This window comes from Barbus barbus, assembly GCF_936440315.1.
Source record: "Barbus barbus genome assembly, chromosome: 32".
Classification (NCBI taxonomy): Eukaryota; Metazoa; Chordata; class Actinopteri; order Cypriniformes; family Cyprinidae; genus Barbus; species Barbus barbus.
In genome coordinates, this window is record NC_136760.1 from 5,040,391 (window position 1) to 5,063,460 (window position 23,070).

The 23,070-nt window shown below is 38.8% G+C and overlaps 1 protein-coding gene across 1 annotated transcript; it reads left to right on the forward strand.

The window, feature by feature from the left end:
* Positions 1-1,958: 1,958 nt before the first annotated feature.
* On the forward strand, positions 1,959-22,814 carry LOC306852522 (neuralized-like protein 4). The gene is made up of 29 exons (XM_079389417.1): positions 1,959-2,144; positions 8,848-9,364; positions 9,881-9,946; positions 10,048-10,472; positions 11,207-11,318; positions 11,457-11,545; positions 11,669-11,741; positions 11,827-12,100; positions 12,188-12,369; positions 12,528-12,613; positions 14,233-14,395; positions 14,470-14,680; positions 14,782-14,858; positions 15,782-15,860; positions 15,943-16,112; positions 16,218-16,346; positions 16,493-16,638; positions 17,307-17,525; positions 17,884-17,982; positions 18,059-18,211; positions 18,294-18,458; positions 18,532-18,690; positions 18,908-19,087; positions 19,182-19,275; positions 19,364-19,471; positions 19,626-19,770; positions 19,867-19,979; positions 20,908-21,067; positions 21,174-22,814. Exons 1-29 carry the CDS (start codon positions 1,980-1,982, stop codon positions 21,376-21,378), a joined length of 4,764 nt encoding a protein of 1,587 aa, XP_079245543.1. The 5' UTR covers positions 1,959-1,979; the 3' UTR covers positions 21,379-22,814.
* Positions 22,815-23,070: the final 256 nt, after the last annotated feature.

Here is a 23,070-nt window from a genome sequence, read left to right on the forward strand (position 1 = left end):
TACGCATGGGTCTAATACCTTAGATATATATAATACCGCTGTTGGAGACCCATTTTCGGGCGCGCGGGAACACAAGGGGGAGTGTTCCTCGGTCGGGACTCCGGCTAGGGATCGGAGACTCTCCAGACAACAAATGATTGTCTCTCGCCAGTTGAGTTGGGAGGTGTCTGGGAGCTCCTCTGATTGATGAAAAGATATCCCGAGCCGGAACAGAGTCTTGAGGGTTTCGTCCTCCAGTGAGCTGAAGAGGGCGATGGATACAAATGCCCTAGTGAATTCCAAGGGATCGGGACTTGTGCCAGCCACAGAAATAAATCGGGCTTGTTCCTCCATCAGTGTTCGGTCGTGTCTTCTGTTATGGAACGCTCCTTTAAGGAATGCAGGAACTAGCGGGTGAGTCGAAAACAGGTCTTTTAATAAAACATGAGTTTCAGAATGCATGTTTTTTTGTAGCTGAGAGTTGATAAACTGTTTAGATTTGAGTAAAATGCAGCGCTTGCCACTGTCACTTTTTACCCAGCTGTCCAATCAACGGAGGAGGGGCGGGACAAATATACTACTACACTGACCAATCAGATGGGTAGGTTTAGGGGTGGAGATGGGGTGGGTTTAGGGATCAGGGCGTGGAGATGGGTAGGTTTAAGGGTGGAGATGGGTAGGTTTAGGTAAATGTAAGGTGGGAGGAGTTGGATCTGGATCCAACTACGCCACCTGGACCTTGTGGGCTGCAGCGAGACGCTCCTCAATATTCTTCAAAATAGTAGAGACGTTACTGCCGTGGATATTCCTTATCATAGCAACCAAAGCGCCTCAGCCGGAAAAACAATGTGCACAAGCGTGAGAGCGTGCACGAGCGCCCTATTTACGAATGATTGGAATTCATTAACCTAAGTTATGCATGCTTAACTATCAAATCAGAAGCGTTTGTGAATTAACTATCAAATCAGAAGCATTTGTGAATTAACTATCAAATCAGAAGCGTTTGTGAATCCAGAGGAGAGTTTTCGGGAAGGTCCGTTTTTCGCGCAAATTACTCAGAATTTACTCATATATTTACGTTTCATGCATGAGGCCCAATGACTGTATGGTTTTGTGATCCATCTTTTCACATTGAGGACAACTGAAGGACTCATATGCAACTATTCCTGACGGTTTAAACGTTCACTGATCCCCCAGAAGGAAAAAAACAGGCAAACTTGTCTTCTGGGAAACATGTACTTTTGTAATCTTCTGTAGCTAAATGAAAGAAAGTGTAATATTTAGGCAAAATAAGAAAAATGTACACATCTGCATTCTGTTCAAAAGTTTTCACCTTTGTAAACTTTTGACCTCAACTGTATATAACAATAAATCGACCCCTGGAACAATTTTATTTCTTGATTCATTTAAAAAAATTTAAACGTAAACTTTATGCTAAATAAATAAATAAACAAACTCCTAGAACACAAAAAGTTTGATAAACATCCACCTAATGTTTTTGGCTACATGAGCTTCATATATTAGTTATTATTGTTCAGGTTTATCTGTAATTCACTGCCATCTAGAGGACTTTCTCAACAAACGTAGTCTAGTTCCTCACGAATTTAAAAAAAAAAAAAAAAATCAATAATAGACTCATCAGTTTTCTTTTTTTTTTAAGCAATTCCCAAGTGCAGGTCTTGATAGAGTTAAGTCATTATATAATTGAGTTCTTCGTGTGAGAGGATTGTTTAAATCATCACTAAACTTCATTTGTGATGTTGTGAACTGTGGCGTTTGAGTATTTATGTATCTGTATATTCGCATTTTACCTGCCTCCAGCACGTTTATCCAGTTTTATCGGCTCGTTTTGCTCTATTCTGTTTACACACTCAAGTCAATGCACTGATATTTATTTGTGCCGACAAATATACCCAGAGCCAATGACGAGTTGCCCACAAGAGACTCTCCACTGTCGCAAAACGACGCTCGGTGTCGTGCACCGCGCCGCCCGTGCGAAGATGGCGGCTGAGCTGCATCCGCGCAGCGGAAAACTGATCAGTTTGTCTAACTCCAACCGAACCGCTCAACGGAATCAGCCGGTACAGGAATTCAACCACGGCCTGGTCCTCAGTCGGGAGCCGCTGCGGGACCGCGATGTCTTCACTGTCCGCATCGACAAGAAGGTAAATAATCATGCCCCACCAGAGAGAGAGAGAGAGAGAGAAATCGAGAAAAGGGTGGGAGTGTGTCAGATCGGCTGCTGTGGTTCACTGTCAGAGCTTATTCATAGGTCATGCGTCGTGTTTAGTTGTGTGGACGTGTGCAGTCATCTGCTGTTGATGTTTGCTGATCTGCTTGGCTATTCCTGGACTGTCATTCCATGCGATTCCATCACTATCAGATGAATCACATCTGATCACAACAGTCTGCATATACACATAATATTTTTTGGGAAATACTACTATATATGTTCAATTGGAAGCCCATGTAAACATGTACACACGCCGTGTGTTGTGTCCTGCTGGTTTTGATTCATTCCAGTGAATCGATTCTTTTGAATTCACTGATGAGTTCAGTGACCCTTCCTGTCTTTTCGCGTGTCGTGAGTCATTAAATCATTCAGTCAGGTGATTCGTTCAAAAACAAGATAACCAAAGCAAGCGTAGCATGGTCCGAGAAAATAACTGGGAAGGTTGTTTCCTGTGATTAGAGGGAGGCCTGCTCATTTGAGACTGTGGGAGAAGGGAGCCACACAAAAATTGAGTCTCAGGCTTCATGAATTGTGGTAGTGGTCCTGAAATTATTATGTTTACAAATCTATGAACAGAAGGATTGCATAAGCATCAAACACATCTTCCTTACAAATGATGATAAAATTAATATTTTCATTTTTCTTCTTTTTGACAGTTCACAAAATCAAAGACATCAGTTGCCTAGATACATAGTATTTATTATTTACATAATAATAACACCTTTTTCAGCTTGCGCATGATCAACTGGTATCTCAGTTTTCTTAACAGCATGTGTTTTTAAAAAACTAGCTTAAAAATTTACATTTGAGGCGTTCGTAATGTTGTAGAATGAGAAGTTGTTGCCTGTATGCTGATGCTGATTGTCATAACATACTGCTTGTTAGCCTCACATCAACCTTGAAGCCATTAAAGAGTTTAAATCAAACTGTAATATCTTACAAGTCACACATAATTATGAAAAGTTTATTCTTTGACATTCTCAGCTCTCAGATTCTAGTCAGTCAGTTTCTTTTCATGCATTTGAAGGCTGATAGACAGTCAGCTGATTCATTTAAACATGTTTGATCGTTCCTACCTACGAAATTCTACTTTTATCTCTGTTAATGCATTTCAGTAGATAGCCGAGCAGCATTTAGTTCATATCGGTAGTCTGTGCTGTTGTCTATGGATATTGAATTAACAGTGACCTTGCTGTCTACTCACGTACCATCTGGCTTTACAGCAGGGCATCTCTCACACTGCCACTTCCATTTGTTTTTGCAGTGTATAAGCTGTGATTATTAATAGTGAATATAATAATGCCATGGGTGTTTTAATGATTATTCAAGGGCATAAGAAGGCAACCAATTAACTATCACTTCATCTGAGGTAAGATGAACCGCTGGGAATGGTTTTGACCACCAAAGCAGGATAATGATTTTATATATTAAAACCCTGTTTTTCCAAAGTATGTCAGTGTATGATAATTGAATTAATCGTGTTACTGTAAACAGACAAGAGTGCATTTCAGAAAGATTTCTGGGAAAAAAAACAAAGCAACACAATGGGTCTCATTCACTAGGTGTCTTTAGACTCAAATTTCTGCATGAAAATGCTTGTACAAGCAAATCATGATTCACAGAAATAATATAGGTACAACCGAAACCACACTTAAGCAAAAAGCACATTGGAAATCCCATCTTTAGTAGGTAATTAGTTTGTGACTATAAAATAGTTTGTTCTGTATAGTATGAATTGAATACAGATGTTGTCATTGTCATGTGACAGTTGCATTGCTTCGCTGCTGTTCACAAATCCTCTCCCATGGCTTCATGGAATAGTAAAGTGTCCATGGAATACGCACTTCAGAATCTCACCCAAACTAGTAGTTCATCTGGGAACTTTTCGCCTACTGTTTTATGAATACTGTACATTTGGACATACTAGTTTTTTCATGTACTGTTTTTCACTACTATATCAGTAGCCCCTCACTGCAGAACAAAGATCCAGGGGCTGGGGTTGGATCCACATCTAGGGGGGTGGGGATGGGTGGGTTTAGGGATCAGGGGGTGGAGACAGGTAGGTTTAGGTATATGTAAGATGGGAGACGTTGGATCTAGATCCAGTCGCTCCCCCTGGATCTATATTGTCCGGAAGTATGCAATTTCGGATGCAGCCATATTCAGGGGGTTTTAGAATCATCTTAGGATGAAATTTTATACATGGGTATTTCATTTTTAATATATTTAATCATTTACAGTGAAAAAGTAAGGAAAGCTTGCGTTGTCATTTGAGCTTTGTTTGAGGTTTGTAATCTGGGTCTGTTTTAAAATGTTTATTGTGTTAGAGCTGCTTTTGAGGATGGCACACTTGGCATTGCTTGAGGATCTTGCTGCACATGCTGTCAGGTGTAAGGTCCACCCATTTGGCCCAAAGAAGGTATCCGATGGTGGAGAAGGTTTCCTGCGTGTTCGGTCTTTTCAATGTGCAAAGTTCTTCAATTTAAATTAAACTCTAATCTGACTCCATTTTATTATTTAATCTGACTCCATTTTATTATGACCTCGTATTTAGCTTGAAATACAAATTGATTGCTTGTCTATTTCTAATTAGTATTCTTCTGATATTTGATTATTCTAGTTAACTCTTGACTTTTTATTTACTCGTTCATTCGGTTGCTCATGTCTTTAACAAGGATGCAGCGTAATCTACTAGAGTCAATAATTACAGAGTAAAACAGAATAAGGTCAAATGTAAAAATGTATTCTCAGTCAGGTAAATACTGTATGTATATGTCAATTAGGGCTGCAGCTATCGATTCTTTTTGTAATCGATTAATCCAGCACTTAATCGATCGATTAATCGAGTAATCGGATAAAAACTTTTTTTGTGTTTTTAAACAACCAAAACAAATAATGCATAACGAAAATGATGTGGCTGTAAAATGATCAAGCATTTGGCTTTTATTTCTCAAAAAAAAAAATATTTATTCAAACTTCAACATTTGAATAGTGCATTACTGAGCTGGGCGAACAAAGCTGTCCATACTCCGTTGTGAAGTGCTCCGTTGTGAAGTGCTCCGTTGTGAAGTGCTGAGAGGGAGAAAAAGAGGAAAAGTAATTTAGCTTATTAAAATGCACAACAGGTTTCCCCATACACAAAAGAAATATGTTTTCACAATATACCTGAAATATATTTGCATTGTTGTTCACTTATATTTATCATTTTGAAATATATTCTGAAATATAACTAAAATATATTTATTGGGCCAATTTCGAATATTTGCATATATTCCAAAAAACATATTTCAAATATATTTATTTTGTGTATGGGTCATGCTGTAATCTAGCCCTGAAAGTATATAGTATGTTTCATCGTAAAAGCCATTCACAACTTTTTTGACAGTAAATTATTTCCATTGGTTAGTTACCCCACAGCTGTTAAATAATGTACGTTTATTATGTAAGGGATAAACCATGACGGCCAGTGCAATTCTATGAAAATATACCACACCTCCACGGCACGTTGTGACCGCATCACACATCACAACGTTGTGCAGTATATTTTCATTAAATTGCACTGGCCGCTGTGGTTTATCCCTTACATAATTAACGTACATTATTTAACAGCCTTCCTCTCCACTAGCAATCACATTGATTTAACGCTACATTGAATTTATTACCTTGTCTCGGGTCGGGTGACGGTCCTCCGGTCTTTGAGTAGAGTGGATGCTTTCTGTTTAGATGCTGTAGCATGGACGACGTGCTATTGTGGTATGCTAGCTCGATCTTGCAATATACACACACCACGGCGTTCTCTTTACTTTTCAATTTCAAATGATCCCAAACCTTGGACATTTTCTGTCGTTTTCTCTTGTTTGAGTCTTCTCTTTGCTCTGTTACCGCTCCCATCTTCCATTTTGCTGCCCGCGCTCTCAAATCAAAACACCGCTAACGACTTGCGTCTCCTTCCGCTTTTTGGGTGACGTAAGCGCGTTGTGTCATACAAAAAATAATAATTGCGAAAGAACGTGATGTGAGCTTTAAAATTATTTAAAAGAGGCTTCGAGGCAGAGGAATTTGCCTCGATAATTTTTTGTAATCGTGTTACTCGAGGAATCGTTGCAGCCCTAATGTCAATTACACAGCAATTCAAAGAGATCAAATCATATCAATACAAAACATCAAATTCTCAGAGATAAATCTACGAGTAAAGAATGCATACCTGACTTTATAGAAATACATAGTGTGAGTATTGAGACACCACACTACGGGCTTCTGGCTACAGAATTCGCCCCGATCCTTTTGCCACATTTCCTTAAGTACTTCAGACCAAGACCAATACCCCCCGAGGTGGAGACAGGAACTAACATTTGTAATTTGCAATTTAATCAAGTCGAGTTTGCACCTTTTGGGACAGAAGGTAATTTGCATGAAAACCACTGGGAACTGACCCACAGTATGCAAAATATCTCTGAACTCTTAGGATCTGTATTATCTTTTAGTCTACTTCTTGTAAGAATGAGACCATTGTACCAGACGCCCTGAGACAATTCAAATGATACCAAACATGACTGTAAATATCACTTGCATTAATGTAGAACATTGCATTCTACTATTGACCATTCTGAGTGAGCTGAGTGAAAGGAAGGATGGGTGAGGGGAAGAGGGGATGAAAAGGAACTGATGCATCTGTGAGAGAGGCATTTTCCCGCATTTTCTCTCAGTGGGATGTGGAGACAGATGTCTGTATGTTAATGCACTGTGTGTGTGTTGTCCATCTCAGAAGTTCAAAGTGTCTGAGGTTCTGTAATTCTTACACAGGCAAGAGCATTTTTAGAGAGTGTCATATGTTTGCTGGCTCTGAGAGTGAATAAAGGGAATAAAGCATCATCGCTCATGTAGAAGCGAATGCAAAAACAAAATGCAAAATAATCCATGCAGTTACTAGTAATTTTGACACACTAATCTAACGTTTATTCAAATCATGATACTGCCATAGTATATCATTTATAAATTATAATTTATAATTATATTTTTGTTATGTTTTTTACATAATCTTGCATCCAGTCAGCGCCTACACAAAATGCTTTCAGGAGAGAATGTTTTAGTCCGATTTGGTCAAATAAAATGCATCCTTAACAATTTTATGATAGTCTGCGCCTAACTTTAAAAAAAAAGACTTTCAGTTTTTGAAGCTTGTGAAAGGAATTCCAGTGTCCTGTATTTTTTCAGTCGTACTGTTTCCTCACTTCTAGACAGAGGAGAAAAAGACAATGGACAGTCACTTATGTAACCAGATTAGAGAAATAACTTTATCCCATTCAGTGCCGTCTGTCCCTCTCCTCAGCCTGCCTCTGCTGCACTGACAGCCTACATACCATCCACATAAAGACATTTGAGGAATGCGGTGATGATGCAAAAGCTAGAGACAGCATTTCAGTGTGTGAGATAGAGATGTGTTTAACTGAATGTTCTGGGTTTAGCTCAATTAATGGCACCTGTGTGGCATGATGTTAATTACCAATGAAAATAATTTCAATTCGGCCCTCGTGGAATGGTTGTATGAATGGCTTGCGCTTGCAATGGAAGTCTGTTGGACAAAGCTAAGTCCATGAGTAAACATTAAAATATTGTTTTGAATGTATAGCAAGTAGCTAAAAGACTTTCCTGTGTTGACTCTGAAATGCTCATATGTGTGAGAGTATACCAGAAAGGGAAGTACCTATCTACAAATTACTGTTTACATTGGAGCTAACTCCACATGCAGGAAGTTCACTGGTGGATGGATAACAAAGTTTGTCCTACTTGAACAGTCCCACAACTAAAAGGATGTTTTAGACTGCTTTTATATCTCCTGTAATACAATTTTGAAGAGAATGAATATGATTAATATATAACTGATATCTTTGTAATTAATATTAATTTCTAATTTTCATGTTTTCACAGTAGGCTTCAACTGTGGGTTACTGTAAATGTGATTTTTCTTTGTTTTTACACATTCCCCCACCCCCCATTTTTTCTCTTTGGTAATAGTCATTGAATCCGGAAAATTGTTATCTATACATACACACTTCCAATCAAACATTTTTGAAAGAAATTTCTTTAAATGCTCACCAAGGCTGCATTAATTTGTTAAAAAATGCAGTAAAAACAGTAATATTATAAAATTATATTACAGTAAAAAGGCATTATGGTTTCAAATGCAATTTATTCCAGTGATGGAAAAGCTGAATTTTCAGCAGCCATTACTCCAGTCTTCAGTGTCAAATAATCATTCAGAAATCATTCTAATAATATTTTGTAACATTATACATGCATTTACTGTCACTTGATCAATGTATCCTTGCTAAATATAAATAAACATTACGAAAAAAAATTACTGAATCCAAACATTGAATATATATATATATATATATATTATATTATATTATATTATATTATATTATACATTAAAGGTCATAGGCCTACAACTTATAAGTTATCTTTAAAATTCTTTTTATTAGACACAGAAAGTTATTGAGAAAGACCATAATATGTTGCAGGCCTGGCTTGAACTTGTGGCACTCATTTGAGCACAATGGCTCACCATGTACCAAGGTTCTGAGACTTCTGCTGAGACCAACTGACTAATGTTTCTGTTCCCTTTGGTCCAGGTGAACTCGTGGAGCGGTTCTATAGAGATCGGAGTGACTGCGCTGGACCCAGCCGGTCTGGAATTTCCCAGCAGTGCCACAGGGCTGAAGGGGGGCTCGTGGATCGTGTCTGGCTGCTCTGTGCTAAAGGACGGCCGCTCCGTCCTGGAGGAGTACGGTCGCGACCTGGACCAGCTAGGGGAAGGGGACCGTGTGGGGATCCAGCGGAATGGGAAAGGAGAGCTGCATCTGTGGGTGAACGGGCAGGACTGTGGCACGGCGGCAAGTGGACTTCCTTCTGGTTTATGGGCTGTAGTGGACCTCTATGGGAAGTGTAGCCAAGTGACTGTGGTAAGCTGTGAACCCCCACCTGAAATGGATGGGGAAGAGGATGAAGAGGTGGAGGATGAGATTGTGTCGACGCAAGCGGTGTCCATAGTGGCAGATGCTTGCCGTAGTCACGATGATAGGGCTGGGGCTATCGTGCTGTCTGCAGCTGGTTCTACAACAGCCATGATGAATGGATCAGCAGAGGAAGGTAAAACTAGACCACATAGTATAGAGTGATGGAAAGGATTTCAAGTAGTTGGGCCAATAACAATAACTGCTTGTATCTATTATTTATTTAACAAAAACTTATAAAGAAGGTGTTAAGTAGTTTGGTATAATTGTCCATTATTATTTCTTATATATGTTAATAAACTGCTTATTGATATTTGAAAAATGCATTCTGATTCCCGAAAAGATTAATAATATGTATTAATTGTGTACATATAAGTGTACATTTGCATGTATTCAAGGTGTAAGGAAAATGTTATTACACTTTACTTGATGGTTATACCACTTGATATGTTTATCATTCATTCGATTGAAAATTTCTCAAAAATGCTTAGAAAACCATGAATACAAACAGTAAATTTCTAAGAATTTGTTTGGGTTTTACTTTTTAACTAGATTTTTAAAAGATTTTTTCTTTGATTTATCCTGGACACTCTTAATATATATTTGGCCCGATTGTAATGAACAAATGTCTACTGTTTTGTTTTCTCATCAGTGCCTGAGGTGTCAAGGGCACACAGTCGGCCCGACAAATTTCCAAACAACTTTGAGCCTGATAGTGGTATGTCACTTTTAAAACCGGCCTTGGTTATTTATCATTGTAAATCTGGAATGTCATTGTTGTTTTCTTTTGCTCTTTTTTTTTTTTTTCTCCCCTCACAGTTTTGACTGAGCACCAGTTATTTGATGTGTTCAACAATGCCATTGTATCTCTGTATCGTTCGGAGGATGAGGGTGGAGCGGACTTGGGGGAGAGAGGGGGAGGCTCTGACTCCTCGAGAGGCGGCACAGGAAGTACTGGTGGAGGCCGAGGAACAGGAAGTGACAGTGGCATTGGTGGCGGAGGAACAGGTGGAGGCAGTAGCAGCAATGGCAGCCCAGCAGGGAGCTCTGGTGGGATGGCAGGACTGGGGGTGGCCGCTGGAAGCATGACAACCAATGATGCTCTTCTGTTCCATGAGAAGTGTGGCACGCTGATCAAACTAAGCAACAACAATAAGACAGCAGAAAGGAGGAGACCGCTGGATGAGTTCAATAACGGAGTCGTCATGACCAATCGACCACTCAGACACAACGAAACGTTTGAGGTATATAGTTTAATTAAGAAATTAGTAACAGTAAAGACATTTATAATCTCATAAAATATTTGTTTGAACTAAATACTGTTCTTTGTAACTTTATATTCATCGAAGAATTCTGAAAAAAAAAAGTTCAAGTTCTGGCTTGTAGACCTTTCCCGATCCCATCCCCCCCCTCTCTCCCACTTTGGTTCCTGTCTAAATACTGTCCTGTCACACTAAAGGCAAAAAAAAAAAAAAAGTTTTCCACACAAAAACAGCACAACTGTTTTCAACATTGATAATAATAAGAAATGTTTCTTAAGTGTTTTAAATTAAATTATATTTGTTATTACCTTTTAATTTATGTTAATGTATATTCATAGGAAACAGATTTTTTTTAAAGTTGTAATAATATTTCACTATAGTGCATATTTTAATCAAATAAATGCAGCCATGGTGAGCATAAGAGACTTCTTTCAAAAACATTAAAAATCTTAACTTTATTTAGTATTATGTTAATTATTTAAATATTAAATATAGCATTTTTTATTTCTTTTTCTTTTTTTTTTGCTTTTTAAATAGAGATTTACTAATTAAAATAACATTGAGCAAAAATTTTATTCATATAATAATCTTTTTAATTCCAGTTTTCTGCCAAAAAATGTTTTGCGGTAACCAGTATTATTAAATTATTTCTTTAAAGTACATAATTTTTGATGTATTTACACCTCTGATTATATTGCTGCACTTGTCTGTTTTAGATTCGCATTGACAAACTGGTGGATAAATGGTCTGGTTCCATTGAGATTGGAGTGACAACCCACAACCCAAATAATCTTGACTACCCTGCAACAATGACCAATTTACGTTCAGGTACCGTCTTTATTATTCTGTTATATAATAAATGATAAATCCTAATTTCTCACAGAATCATTACAATATACATAACAGGCACATGCGTATTTGATATAACTAAATCATAGTGTTCATTACATTCTTCTTGTTCTTAAGGCACAATCATGATGAGCGGCTGTGGGATTTTAACCAATGGGAAGGGGACTCGTCGGGAATACTGTGAATTCAGCCTGGATGAACTCCAGGTAAATTGGCAGCATCTGTGAATCTTATGATTATCTCATGTAGTCTAATACTCATGGTGATTCCCTTTGTTTATTTATACACAACATGCCCATAAAACTCTTTTATGCTTTTGTTATTTATAGGAGGGAGATCACATAGGACTGATGAGAAAAGCCAGTGGAGCTCTGCACTTCTACATTAATGGCATTGACCAGGGTGAGAGTAATTTCTGATCTCAGTGATAATAAATTCACACATAATTCAGATTATTCTAAAATACCTTTCCGAAATGATGTCATAGGGGTTGCAGCCAATCAGACCCCTGGCGTAGTGTATGGAGTGGTGGATCTCTATGGCATGGCAGTAAAGGTCACCATCGTCCACAACCATAACCACAGTGACCGTTTACGCCGCAACAATGCCATCATGAGGGCGCTGTCACCTGATGTGGGCCGGCCTCGGCCTGCTCTCTCATTGACCCCTGAGCCTGATGTCCCAGACCGCTTGCTCTTCCATCCAAACTGTGGGCAGAAGGCTGCAATCATCAGCGATGGCCGCACTGCTTTACGGCCTCAGTGAGTTAATTTAGTTCAAAATTAATTGCATTAATAGGGCTTACTGCATTATGGGGCAGTTCAATGAAATCTTATTCTCTGGCACAGTGCGACGGATGACTTCAACCATGGCGTTGTGCTTAGCAATCGTCCGCTGCACTCCAATGAGGTTTTCCAGGTGCGCATCGACAAAATGGTGGACAAATGGGCGGGCTCTATAGAGATTGGTGTGACAACTCATGACCCCGCCTATCTTCAGCTACCATCAACCATGACCAACCTGCGCTCAGGTAACATTCTACCACACAGTTACACCCAAAGGTCACAACTGAATGCTTGGCTGACTGATTAAAGTGTCCATGAGTCTAGGCCATGTTACCTGTGGCATCAAATGTAAAATGCATGAGTGTTAGTAGATGGCTAATCTAATGCACCGATATCTCCACAGGAACCTGGATGATGACGGGAAATGGTGTCATGCACAACGGAACTACAATTCTTGATGAATACGGGCACAACTTGGACCGTCTAAAAGTGAGTTTTGCAGCCTGGCTTAAACATTTTACAGTACGTCAATTTTCAAGTGGCATTCCAAATCGGTATTGTAAACAGAAAAGGAGAATTTTGGAAAAATCTTCACACAGCTTTTTATACAACATATTCATAGTGACTACTAGTGATGCACTGAAATTTTTGGAACTGAAGACATTTGGCCGAAACAGAAAAAAAGTAAAAGTTTTGGTTTTGGCCCAAATAGTTTTGAAGCGCTAAAATCATTGACCGAAACAGTTGTGTCTTAGTCAAAGTGTATTTTACACAACATGGGTGAGCAACAGCCAGTAAACATGCCAGCAGTGGGAATACACCATAATCAAAAAAAGAATCCCAGATTAGCCAAATGTAAAATTTGAACAGCTAAAATATTTATAAAATAAAAACTTTACTATTTATCAACTTTGAACACTACACCTAAATGGCATACCAAAGTCAGTTACCCGGTTACTCAAATTTAATTACTGTTTTCAAAATGAAAATTTTCAGTTTTGGTGTTTCAATAAAAACTTTTTAAGTAGCGAGCACATCTGTCAAGCCCCAAAAAAGAAAAAAAAGAAAAATTCAACTGTAGCCATGTTTGTTAAACTAAACCAAATATTGTCTTAAAGGGATAGTACACTCAAAATGGAAAATTCTGTCATTAAATGATATGCATAAAGCATAACTACCACATTCAAGGCCCAGAAAGGTAGTAAAGACATTGTAAGGGACATCAAAATAGTCCATATGACATCAGTGGTTATAACTTAATTTTATGAAGCAACTATAATACTTTTGTTGACAAAGAAAACAAAAGTAATTATGTAATAAAATTCATCTCTTCTGTGTCAGATTTGACGATCGTTCAAGACGGTACGAAGAAGCATGCATGTACATTACTCTGCTTGCAAACAAGGCACAGTGCATGCGTGTTCTACATCAGAACGTAGTGGGTTGTGATCCTCTTGTGAACACGCATCGAAGACTGACACAAAAGAGAAGAATTGTTGAATAATGTCTTTATTTTTGTTTCCTTTGCGCACAGAGTTAGCTTAATAAATTACGATTGAACCACTGATGTCACAAGGACTATTTTAATGATGTCCTTACTACCTTTCTTCGCCTTGAACATGTCAGTTGCGTTGCTGTCTATGCAGGGTCAGAAAGCTCTCGGATTTCATCAAATATATCTTAATTTGTGTTCTGAAGATGAACGTAGGTCTTAGGGGTTTGGAACGACATGAGGGTGAGTAATTAGTGACAGAATTTACATTTTTGGGTGAACTAACCCTTTAAATTTCAAGCTCTTCTGAGTGAATTTTTTTTAAGATCTTTAGGTAGCACTTTATTTTACAGTCCTGTTCCTCATGTACATACTATTTACTTATTGTAGTAATTACAATAACTAGGTAGTAATCCTGAAACTACCCCAAAACTTAACCCTACCCCATGTAGTTACCTGATATTACCAGTACTTTCTTGGGTAAGTACACTGTAAGTACATTGTAAGTACGTGTAATTACACGTACTGTAACAAAGTGCAGCCAATCTTTTTTTCTAAAGAACTTATCCTGGTTTAGCTGGTTTTATATTCATGTGCCTCATGTGATTGTTTACAGGCTGGAGATATAGTGGGAGTTGTCCGAAAGGAGGATGGGAGTTTACATTTCTTTGTGAACGGAGTGCCTCAAGGCCCTGCGGCCTGGAATGTCCCGCCCAGCGTGTATGCAGTGGTGGACCTGTATGGACAGGCTGCCCAGGCCACCATCATGGATGATATGGGTGAGAGTAGAAATGGGTGGTTGGATGGTACACACCCTGAAGTACTTTTAAAAATCTCTTTCTCTCTCTTATAGCTGATCTCCCTCCCTTGCCTGATGACAGCTCTGAGGGCCCTACTGCCATGTCTCCTGGTAGCCCATGTTCAGTTTCGGGAGCTACAGCTGCCAATGACTTGCGCTTTCATCAGCTGCATGGCACAAACGCAGTCATCATCAATGGTGGCCGAACGGCGCTCAGGCAGAACTGCCGCAGCGAGTTTAACGATGCCATTGTTATTTCAAACAGGTTACTTTCGTTTTAGCAAGTGCTTAGATTATGCTGGTTGATCTTGATGGAACAGTCATCGATTAAATGAATATTGTATGCTTGTGTGTCTCACTGAACAGGTGCCTGAGGGACGGAGAGCTCTTTGAAATTGTAATTCAGAAAATGGTGGATCGCTGGTCAGGCTCAATAGAAGCAGGTCAGCTTATATAAAACACTGATTCACTAAAGAAATACCTCTAATTTATTAAATACCTCTGATTCACTAAAGAAATGCCAGTGATTGATCAGAGAAATAACACTGATTTACTAAAGAAACACCACTATTTACACTAACGAAGTACCGCTAATTCACTAAAGACGTGGCCCTGATTAGCTTAAGAAATACCACAGAGTCACTAATGAAATATTGCTAATTCACTAAAGAAATACCACTAATTCACTGAGCCCTGATTCGAAATACCACAGAGCCACTAAAGAAATACCGCTAATTCACTAAAGAAATTGCCTTGATTCATTTAAAGGTGCTGTATGTAGGATTTTGACTCTACTAAAGCATAAACATACCATAATATATTTGCAGATATTTAAGAAACATGCTAAGTTAACATACTTGTTTATCTGAAAAACAATGCTACAGTCAGTTATTCTCCTTTGAAAATGTGCATTCCGGGTCAGAATGCCTGTATATGTTTTGGTTTGTGAAACCCGCCCACTGCCAGTTTACCCAATTGTATTTCGGCCTCCCAGGTTGCCAGTTGGGTGAAAACACAGCGTATTTCATGTCATTCATCGTCATGTGTGCTCGTTCCTGTATGTCAATCCTACATATACAGCACCATTAAGAAATACCACTGATTTACCAAAAAAAAAAAAAAAATGCACGTCTTTGATTTACTGAAAATTATTGGTTCATAAGAATCATGTTTCGAAGAATTTCACTGTAGCTGTTGGTGCTGTAGTGCAGGAAACATGGATTCATAGTAACATGGTAGAAAAATACTGGCTTCAACAATATTAAAGGAACCGAATATTATTATTTCCAATAATCACTTGGTTCTGTGTATGTGTTTTTTAATGGAACCTGACTAAGAACCAGTTGTTGGTTTGTATTTTTCACAGGAGTAACCGCAATCACACCAGAAGAGCTGGAGTTTCCTAATACAATGACTGACATTGACTATGACACCTGGATGTTGAGGTGAGCTGTAGGTTAATGGATCAAAATTCCTTTCTTTATCAGACCTGATACCTTATATCGCCCTTTGCTCTTTCTTCTGTAGTGGCACAGCGATCATGCAGGATGGGAATACAATGAGGAATAACTACGGCTGTGACTTGGACTCTCTGACCACAGGCTCCAGGATTGGGATGATGCGTACAGCTACTGGAGACCTGCATTACTTCATCAACGGCCTTGACCAGGGTGTAGCTTGTACCGGGCTGCCACCAGGTAATTTTCAAGAAAACTATTTCACTTTTTGCAACACTGATATTTCAGAACTTAGTAATGTCTAATGACCTCCTCCTTTCTTTCTTTTCTTCTGTCTTTTTTTAGAAGTATATGCTGTGATCGATCTTTATGGTCAGTGTGTGCAAGTGTCCATTACAAGTTCATCGGGGCCACTGGATAACAGTCTGTGTACCAGTAACATCACAGAGAAGAGCTTCCCCATACACTCTCCAGGTATTATAATTTTTTTCATTTGTTTTGCATTTGAGGCAGTATTCAATTATTAAGATTGATGATGATTTTAACATTCATGTCAACAACACCAGTTGTAAACAGGATCATATGTTTTGGTTTACTTTTGTGTCTTTGTCACCCACTAGTGGCAGGGGTTGCCCATCGCCTGCACAGCAAACATGGTAAGAATGTGGTGTTATTAGGAGACAGTTGTCAAGCGCTGAGGGTTGATGGATATGCCCATGGAATTGTGTTTAGCGCGAAGGAGCTCAAGACAGATGAGGTGTTTGAGGTGAGATGTGGGACATGTTTGAATTTACAAAAAAAACAAAAAAAAGAAATTAAAAATGTGGTAGCACTTTACAGTAAGGTCCCATTCGTTTAGTAATATCTTAACTAACAATGGGAATACGTTTGTTACAGTATTTTGTTAACATTAATTCATAAAAATACAACAGTTCATTGTTAGTTCGCTCTTAAATAATATTAACAAATACAGCTTTTGATTTGAATAATGTGTTAGTAAAGGTTGAAATTAACATTAACTAAGATTAAGAATACTTTGGAAGTATTTTTCATTGTTGGTTCACGTTAAAGTAGTTAACTAATGGGATAGTTCACCTAAAAATGAAAATTCTGTCATCATTTACTCCCCCTCAAGTTGTTCCAAACCTGTATGACTTCTTCTGTTGAACACAAAAGAAGATTTTTTGAAGAATGTTTGTTGGTAACCAAACAACCATTGACTTCCATTTAGTATTTTTTTTTTTTATACAATGGAAACTGTTTCCAACATTCTTTAAAACATCTTGTTTTTAACAGAGGAAAGGAACTTTTTAATGGTGAGTAAATGATGAGCAAATTTACAATTTTTGGGTGAAAAAATGGAACCTTGTTGTCAAGTGTTACCCAAAATTTTAGTGCCTTATTCACATATGGTCTTGTTGTTGTTCCTTTTAGGTGAATATTAACAAGGTAGATGACAGATGGTCCGGTTCCCTTCATGTGGGTTTGACCACCCTGCAGCCCCCTGACCTACCATCCTGCCCTCTCAGCGGCCTCTCTCCTTCGCTTACCCAGCTCAGGTCAAAGGTCACCTGGGTCCTCGCCGGCTCGGAGGTCAGACGGAACGGAGTGCTACAGAGACAGAACTACGGCTGCTCTCTGGATCGACTCACAGTAAGAGATTACAGGCACATTCACACCAGTAACAAGAACTGTAACAGTAAAGATGTAATATTTGTTCTAATTCTAAGCGAAGTCCACTTTTGGGTGAACTATTCCTTTAAGGTACCGATATACTTCATTTGAAATCAAACAACCCACTGTTGTGACATTCAAAAATTTAAAAAAAAGTTTGCTCCAGCTGGTAAACACATTTGAACTTTAACATGACATGGAAATCTTCTCCAGTTCATTTCCTCTGTTCAGTCCATTGAGCCAGACACATGAACACACTGAAGAGTGGTATATATAACACTTCTTATTACTTGAAGAACGAGTATATCACGGCCTCAACACCTCCATTCTACTGTAGGTGGGAAATTGCGTTGGGGTGAAGAGATGCAGTGATGATACCATGCACATCCTCATTGATGGAGAAGACATGGGACCAGCAGCCACTGCAGTGGCGAAGGTACGAGTATGCTGCTATAGCTGTTAATAGGTCTAATTTTTCAGTTGTACAGTCTGCTCATACACTTTTGTTTCAGAACGTGTATGCTGTTTTGGACCTGTACGGAAAGGTGACAGCCGTGTCCATCGTCAGCTCCACGTTAGTTGAGGATTCGGAAAGTGTGAAAGCTCCCTCGCTCTCGCCTGACAGCTGCAGCGAGGGAGAGGAGGACAGCACTCCTGTCAGAGAGGTGTGTCATCATATTTTAAAGCTTGATTGGTTGTATTTCAATGTCAAGCTTTATTGGTATTTGTTTGTTTTTCAACTCTCAGTGTGAGAATGAGCCTGCCCTGGTGCCCACAGTCATGGCTTTTTTGGAGAATCATGGAAAAAATATCCAGCTGTCCAATCAGAACCTGACTGCCGCCCGGGTGTCCAGCTATAACCAGGGTCTTTTGGTCACAGCTCAAGCTTTGCCGCGCCAGCAGCTCTTCCAGGTGTGTGTTTGTGTAAGTGTATTTGGAAGTGAGAGACACAGTCTGTGTGATGCTAATAGTTGTTCTCGCTCAGTTTCAGATAGACCGTCTGAATCCATCATGGAGGTCCTCCCTGTCGCTGGGTGTGATTGGTCATTCACCAGACCGCCTCAACTTCCCTTCCACAGCTTGCTGCCTTAAACGCTCAGTCTGGCTACTGCAACGAGACTCTGTTTTTCACAACTCATTGAAGGTGATGTCTCTTCCTTTGTTTTGGTTCTTTCATCCTTCTTTCCCTTATCTTCACATCCTAGCTTTCTTTTCTCATTTCACTTCATTACTTTCATGTTTGTTTTTCATTCGTTTAGAACTTTTCTTTCCATCATTCCTGATATTTTAAAATCCTATTTCCTTCTCATTTTTACAGTATTAGTATCAGTTCCTGACTTCATTCTCTCTCATTTCCTCAGATTTGTGAGAACTATGGTCCTAACCTGGACACCTGTCCTGAAGGGACCATTTTGGGGCTCTTGGTGGACAGCAGTGGTTGCCTCCATCTGTTTGTTAACGGCATGGATCAGGGCGTAGCAGCCCAGGACATCCCAAGCCCCTGTTACCCCCTTATTGACCTTTATGGCCAGTGTGAACAGGTCAGTGCTTAAGCAATTCAACAATCTTCTTTATATGAAACCTTTGTTTGGATGCACAGGAAATGATTGTCTCTTGTTGGTGTTGTATTCTTAGGTCACTATAGTGACAAATCATGTGTCTGTGGTTGGCGGGGAGAGAGGAGACATGCGTTGTCAAGGGGACATGGAGAAGGCTGATATGGTGGATGGTGCGTGAGATTTTGACCTCATGTCTTACATTGGCTGTAGTGTGACTCTGCTTTAAACACGTGTGTACTGTCTGTCTGTTTGTGACAGGTATAAAGGAAAGTGTTTGCTGGACACCTCCTCCAGAGGTCAACCCCAATAAGACGTGCGAGTACCAGGCGCTATGTTCCAGATTCAAAGAACTGCTCACACTGCCTGGTACAACTGAATTAAACCTCACACACATAATATTACTCATTTGTGGCCACAGATTCAATGAGGACCTATTAGTTGCAGTTTTTCTGATTGTTTATGGCGGTATGTTGACTGAACATTTTGCTTTCTTCATCTCCCACTCTGTCCTATTTTTCAGATGGTTATTTTAATGAGGATGCTAAGTACAACCTGTGTTACTGTGAGTCCTGTCACAAACTAAGGGGTGATGAGGCCTATTATAAGCGAGGGGAGCCTCCCAGAGACTACGCTCTGCCATTCGGCTGGTGCCGCTTTGCACTCCAGTCAGTTATTATTAATACAAGCTCTGAAAAAGTGCAAATTATTTAGAATTAGCAGTATTAATTACTTAAAATGAGCTCTTGTCTGTATTTTAACAGGATCAAGACCCACTGTGAAGTCTCCAATGCCTTCAAGAAGTGGCATATTGCGTACCATGGCACTAGTGTCGGCTCACTTAGACGCATACTGGACCACAACCAACTATTGTCAGGTTGGTAACCTCTAAGAATTATTATTATTTTTTTAATAATTTAAAATAATTCTTAATTTAGTCCTTTGGAAATATAATATTATAATACACTACCGTTCAAAGATGTTTTTTTTTTAAATTCAGTAAATTAATTTAGGAAAGATGAAGTTGAATTAAATTGAGTTGAACATGATGGTAAATACATTATTTAAAATAGAATTGTTTTGTAACAAATGCTGAAATCGTTTCCACAAAAATATTATGTTTCTACAGTGATATGTTTCTTGAGCACCAAATCAGTAAATTAGAATGATTTCTGAAGGATCATGTGACACTGAAAACTGGAGTAACGGCTGCTGAATATTCAGTTTTGCCATCATAGAAATAAATGACATTTTAAAATCTATTATCATAGAAAACAGTTATTTTAAATTGTAATAATATTTCACAATATTGCTGTTTGTACAGTATTTCTGATTAAATAAATGCAGCCTGGGTGAGCATAAGACACTTTCGAAAACAAAAAAAAAGAATCTTACCAAAAAAAAAAAGTGTAATATTTTTATAATATAGTTTTTTGATTATAATTTTTATACTATTTTTTTATAATAAGGAAAAATTGTATTTGATTGTTTATTAAATATTAAAATAAATGCTACATATTTAGTTTTTAATATTGTTATTTATGTATTGCATTATATTACTTCAGAAAACTATAGAAAAAATATATAATTATGTCTCAGTACGTTAAAGTCTCTGGTATTCTTACAGCAGGTTTAGCTCAGGTTTTCAGCCCATGTTCTTTTTCATTTAAAAGATTTGAATTATCTTTTTGTTTACTTATGGCAAAAAAGACAAACCGCAAATGATCTGATAATGAAATGCATGGATGTGTGAATTAGAATAGATCTGCACACCTGAGCTGAGCTATCTGTTTTCCCATGAGCAGAATCGTCCTCCATTTTCTCCTTGTCCCCGGTGAAGACAGAGGGTCACGGCAGCTACGAGGAACCTGAGGAGAACAGCGCCCCAGAGCGAGAGATTCCCTGTGTGCAGCTTTCTCCAACCATGCGCTACTCGGGCCTGGAGGTCTTTGCCCCCAAAGTGCAGTAAGTCAACAGCAGTGCTTCTAGAGAAAAAGACCAGAGAGAATATATAACATGATTGCCTAGAAATTGAATTTGAAAACGATGACAGGTCTGCTTTTCTGCACAGATTCCGAGACCCACGTTCCCTCCGCTGTCACCAGGCCCAGGTGGGCTTCCAGGTGTGCGTGCGGCCAGGCTCCTACAAAGTGGGCCCGACTTCACTGGGAATCAGCGAACCTCTTGATCCTCGATTCAGCAATACAGAGATCGAATGGATCACTAAGGAAAAAGGAGGCACGCTTCTGTATGGCTTGCTCATACGGGTAGAGTAAAAACAGACTCGAGCGAGGATATCGGCATCACCTTGTTCGCTATGAACCAAATTTGAGCGCAGCCCCCCTCAGGCATTGAGGATTAAGCATTGTTTCGCTGCCCAAACTCATTCATCTCTGCATGTTTCAGACATACTTTTGTGTTTGTTCTGTTTTGAAGGAGGGTGATGATAATCCCCAGAGACAAAGACACTGCCTGCACTTTATGTTTCGGACACTGGTGGGCGATTTTTAGTCTTTCTCATTAAATTCATTAACTCTGCAGGCTCTCCATGATTTTTTCCATCTCTTCATACATCTAAAGCTATGCATCACCCCGTCAGTTTTTGCTTTGAGAGCCTGTTGATCTCACAGAAATAAAACTGGACTGAAGCAACACAAAACCACCAATTCATAGCACAACCCTGGATTTATACTCATGTTTGTCTTAAGACTTGCAACGGACAAATCAACCTGGAAATAACCAAGACCTGTTTCAAGGATGCCGCAAAATCACCTTATCAGGAAGAAACTGTTATTTCATCGCTTTCCTTGTTTACCAGATTCTGCTCTATATTTGGTTCTTATAGCAGTGTATTGATTCACATATTACAGCAAACAGTGTTTAGTCATATGCAAAGTGGATAGAAATGGCTACATAAAGACAGGAAGGCAAGAAATGTGTTTTTTTTTTTGTGAATACACATATAACTGTAACTATCTATGGAGTGGAACTCACATTTCTTCATACCACTAAAATCACTTCATGTGACCCAAATTGTGACAAACATACATAGCTTAACTGGATGGATGCATATAAACCGAATTTCGCCCCCCAAAGCACTCTAAAATATCTGAAGAAGAGAGTTTAAGAAGCTTTGTGTATTTGTGTGTCCCTTTTTGGCCAAATGTGCGTCTTTGTGTCATTCGCTGCCCATTATTTAAGGTCAGTCACCTGTGGAAGTTCTTGTCTTATGTTTAAAATGCTTCACTGCTTTAGATGTTGTTTACACAAGGGTTATGTTTGAGTTGATCTTCTGTTCTGAAATAACGTGCTGTTGAGCCCATTTGTTTACGTACAAACTTTTAGTGTAAGAACCAGGATGTAAGTATTTCTGAAATTAATGCTGGCAGGTACAAAAACTGAATGAAAGGTCTGTTTATGTTCTGCATTCAACATCCTATTCAACAAGGACTGTTTATTCAGCTATCAGGTAGATGTGCCTAGACTCATGAGGAATTGTGGGAATTGAAGTCGTCTACTGGAATACCTGACCCCCAGAATTGGTGTTTACACTGGGAATGTGATTTGTTTTTAATAGATTGTTTACTCTATGCTAGGTATATTGCCATTTTTTGTATTCTCTTATGATTAAGATTGCACAAATGTAAGCCCTTGCTGGAAAATCGATAGCAAAAAACAAACAAATCAACTCTCTTTTGATTGTATCTAGACTTACCAGTACCCTCTGTGAAGGCATATCTCTCCATTTGTTTGAGTTTTTTTTCTTTTTTGTTAATTTTGTTGCCAATGACATACTTGAGTGTACATTTTTCATTAGCAATCCTGCTTTATTGCCAAGGGCGATGTCTGAATGAATGCTTGCTATGTAAATCAGAAAATGTGAAAACAGGGTTCATGTCGGCCCATTGCTGCTTTTCAGTTGTTTGTATTTTTTGTTTATGTTTGTGTTATTTTTATGTTTTTATGTT

What these genes read in the sequence shown, in the direction of transcription:
- LOC306852522 (XM_079389417.1), top strand. Translation starts at nt 1,980, where the DNA reads ATGGCGGCTGAGCTGCATCCGCGCAGCGGAAAACTGATCAGTTTGTCT. An exon ending in CAACTTTGAGCCTGATAGTG is followed by an intron (nt 9,947 to 10,047) that starts GTATGTCACTTT and finishes CTCCCCTCACAG; the next exon opens with TTTTGACTGAGCACCAGTTA. An exon ending in TTTTTCACAACTCATTGAAG is followed by an intron (nt 18,691 to 18,907) that starts GTGATGTCTCTT and finishes TCATTTCCTCAG; the next exon opens with ATTTGTGAGAACTATGGTCC.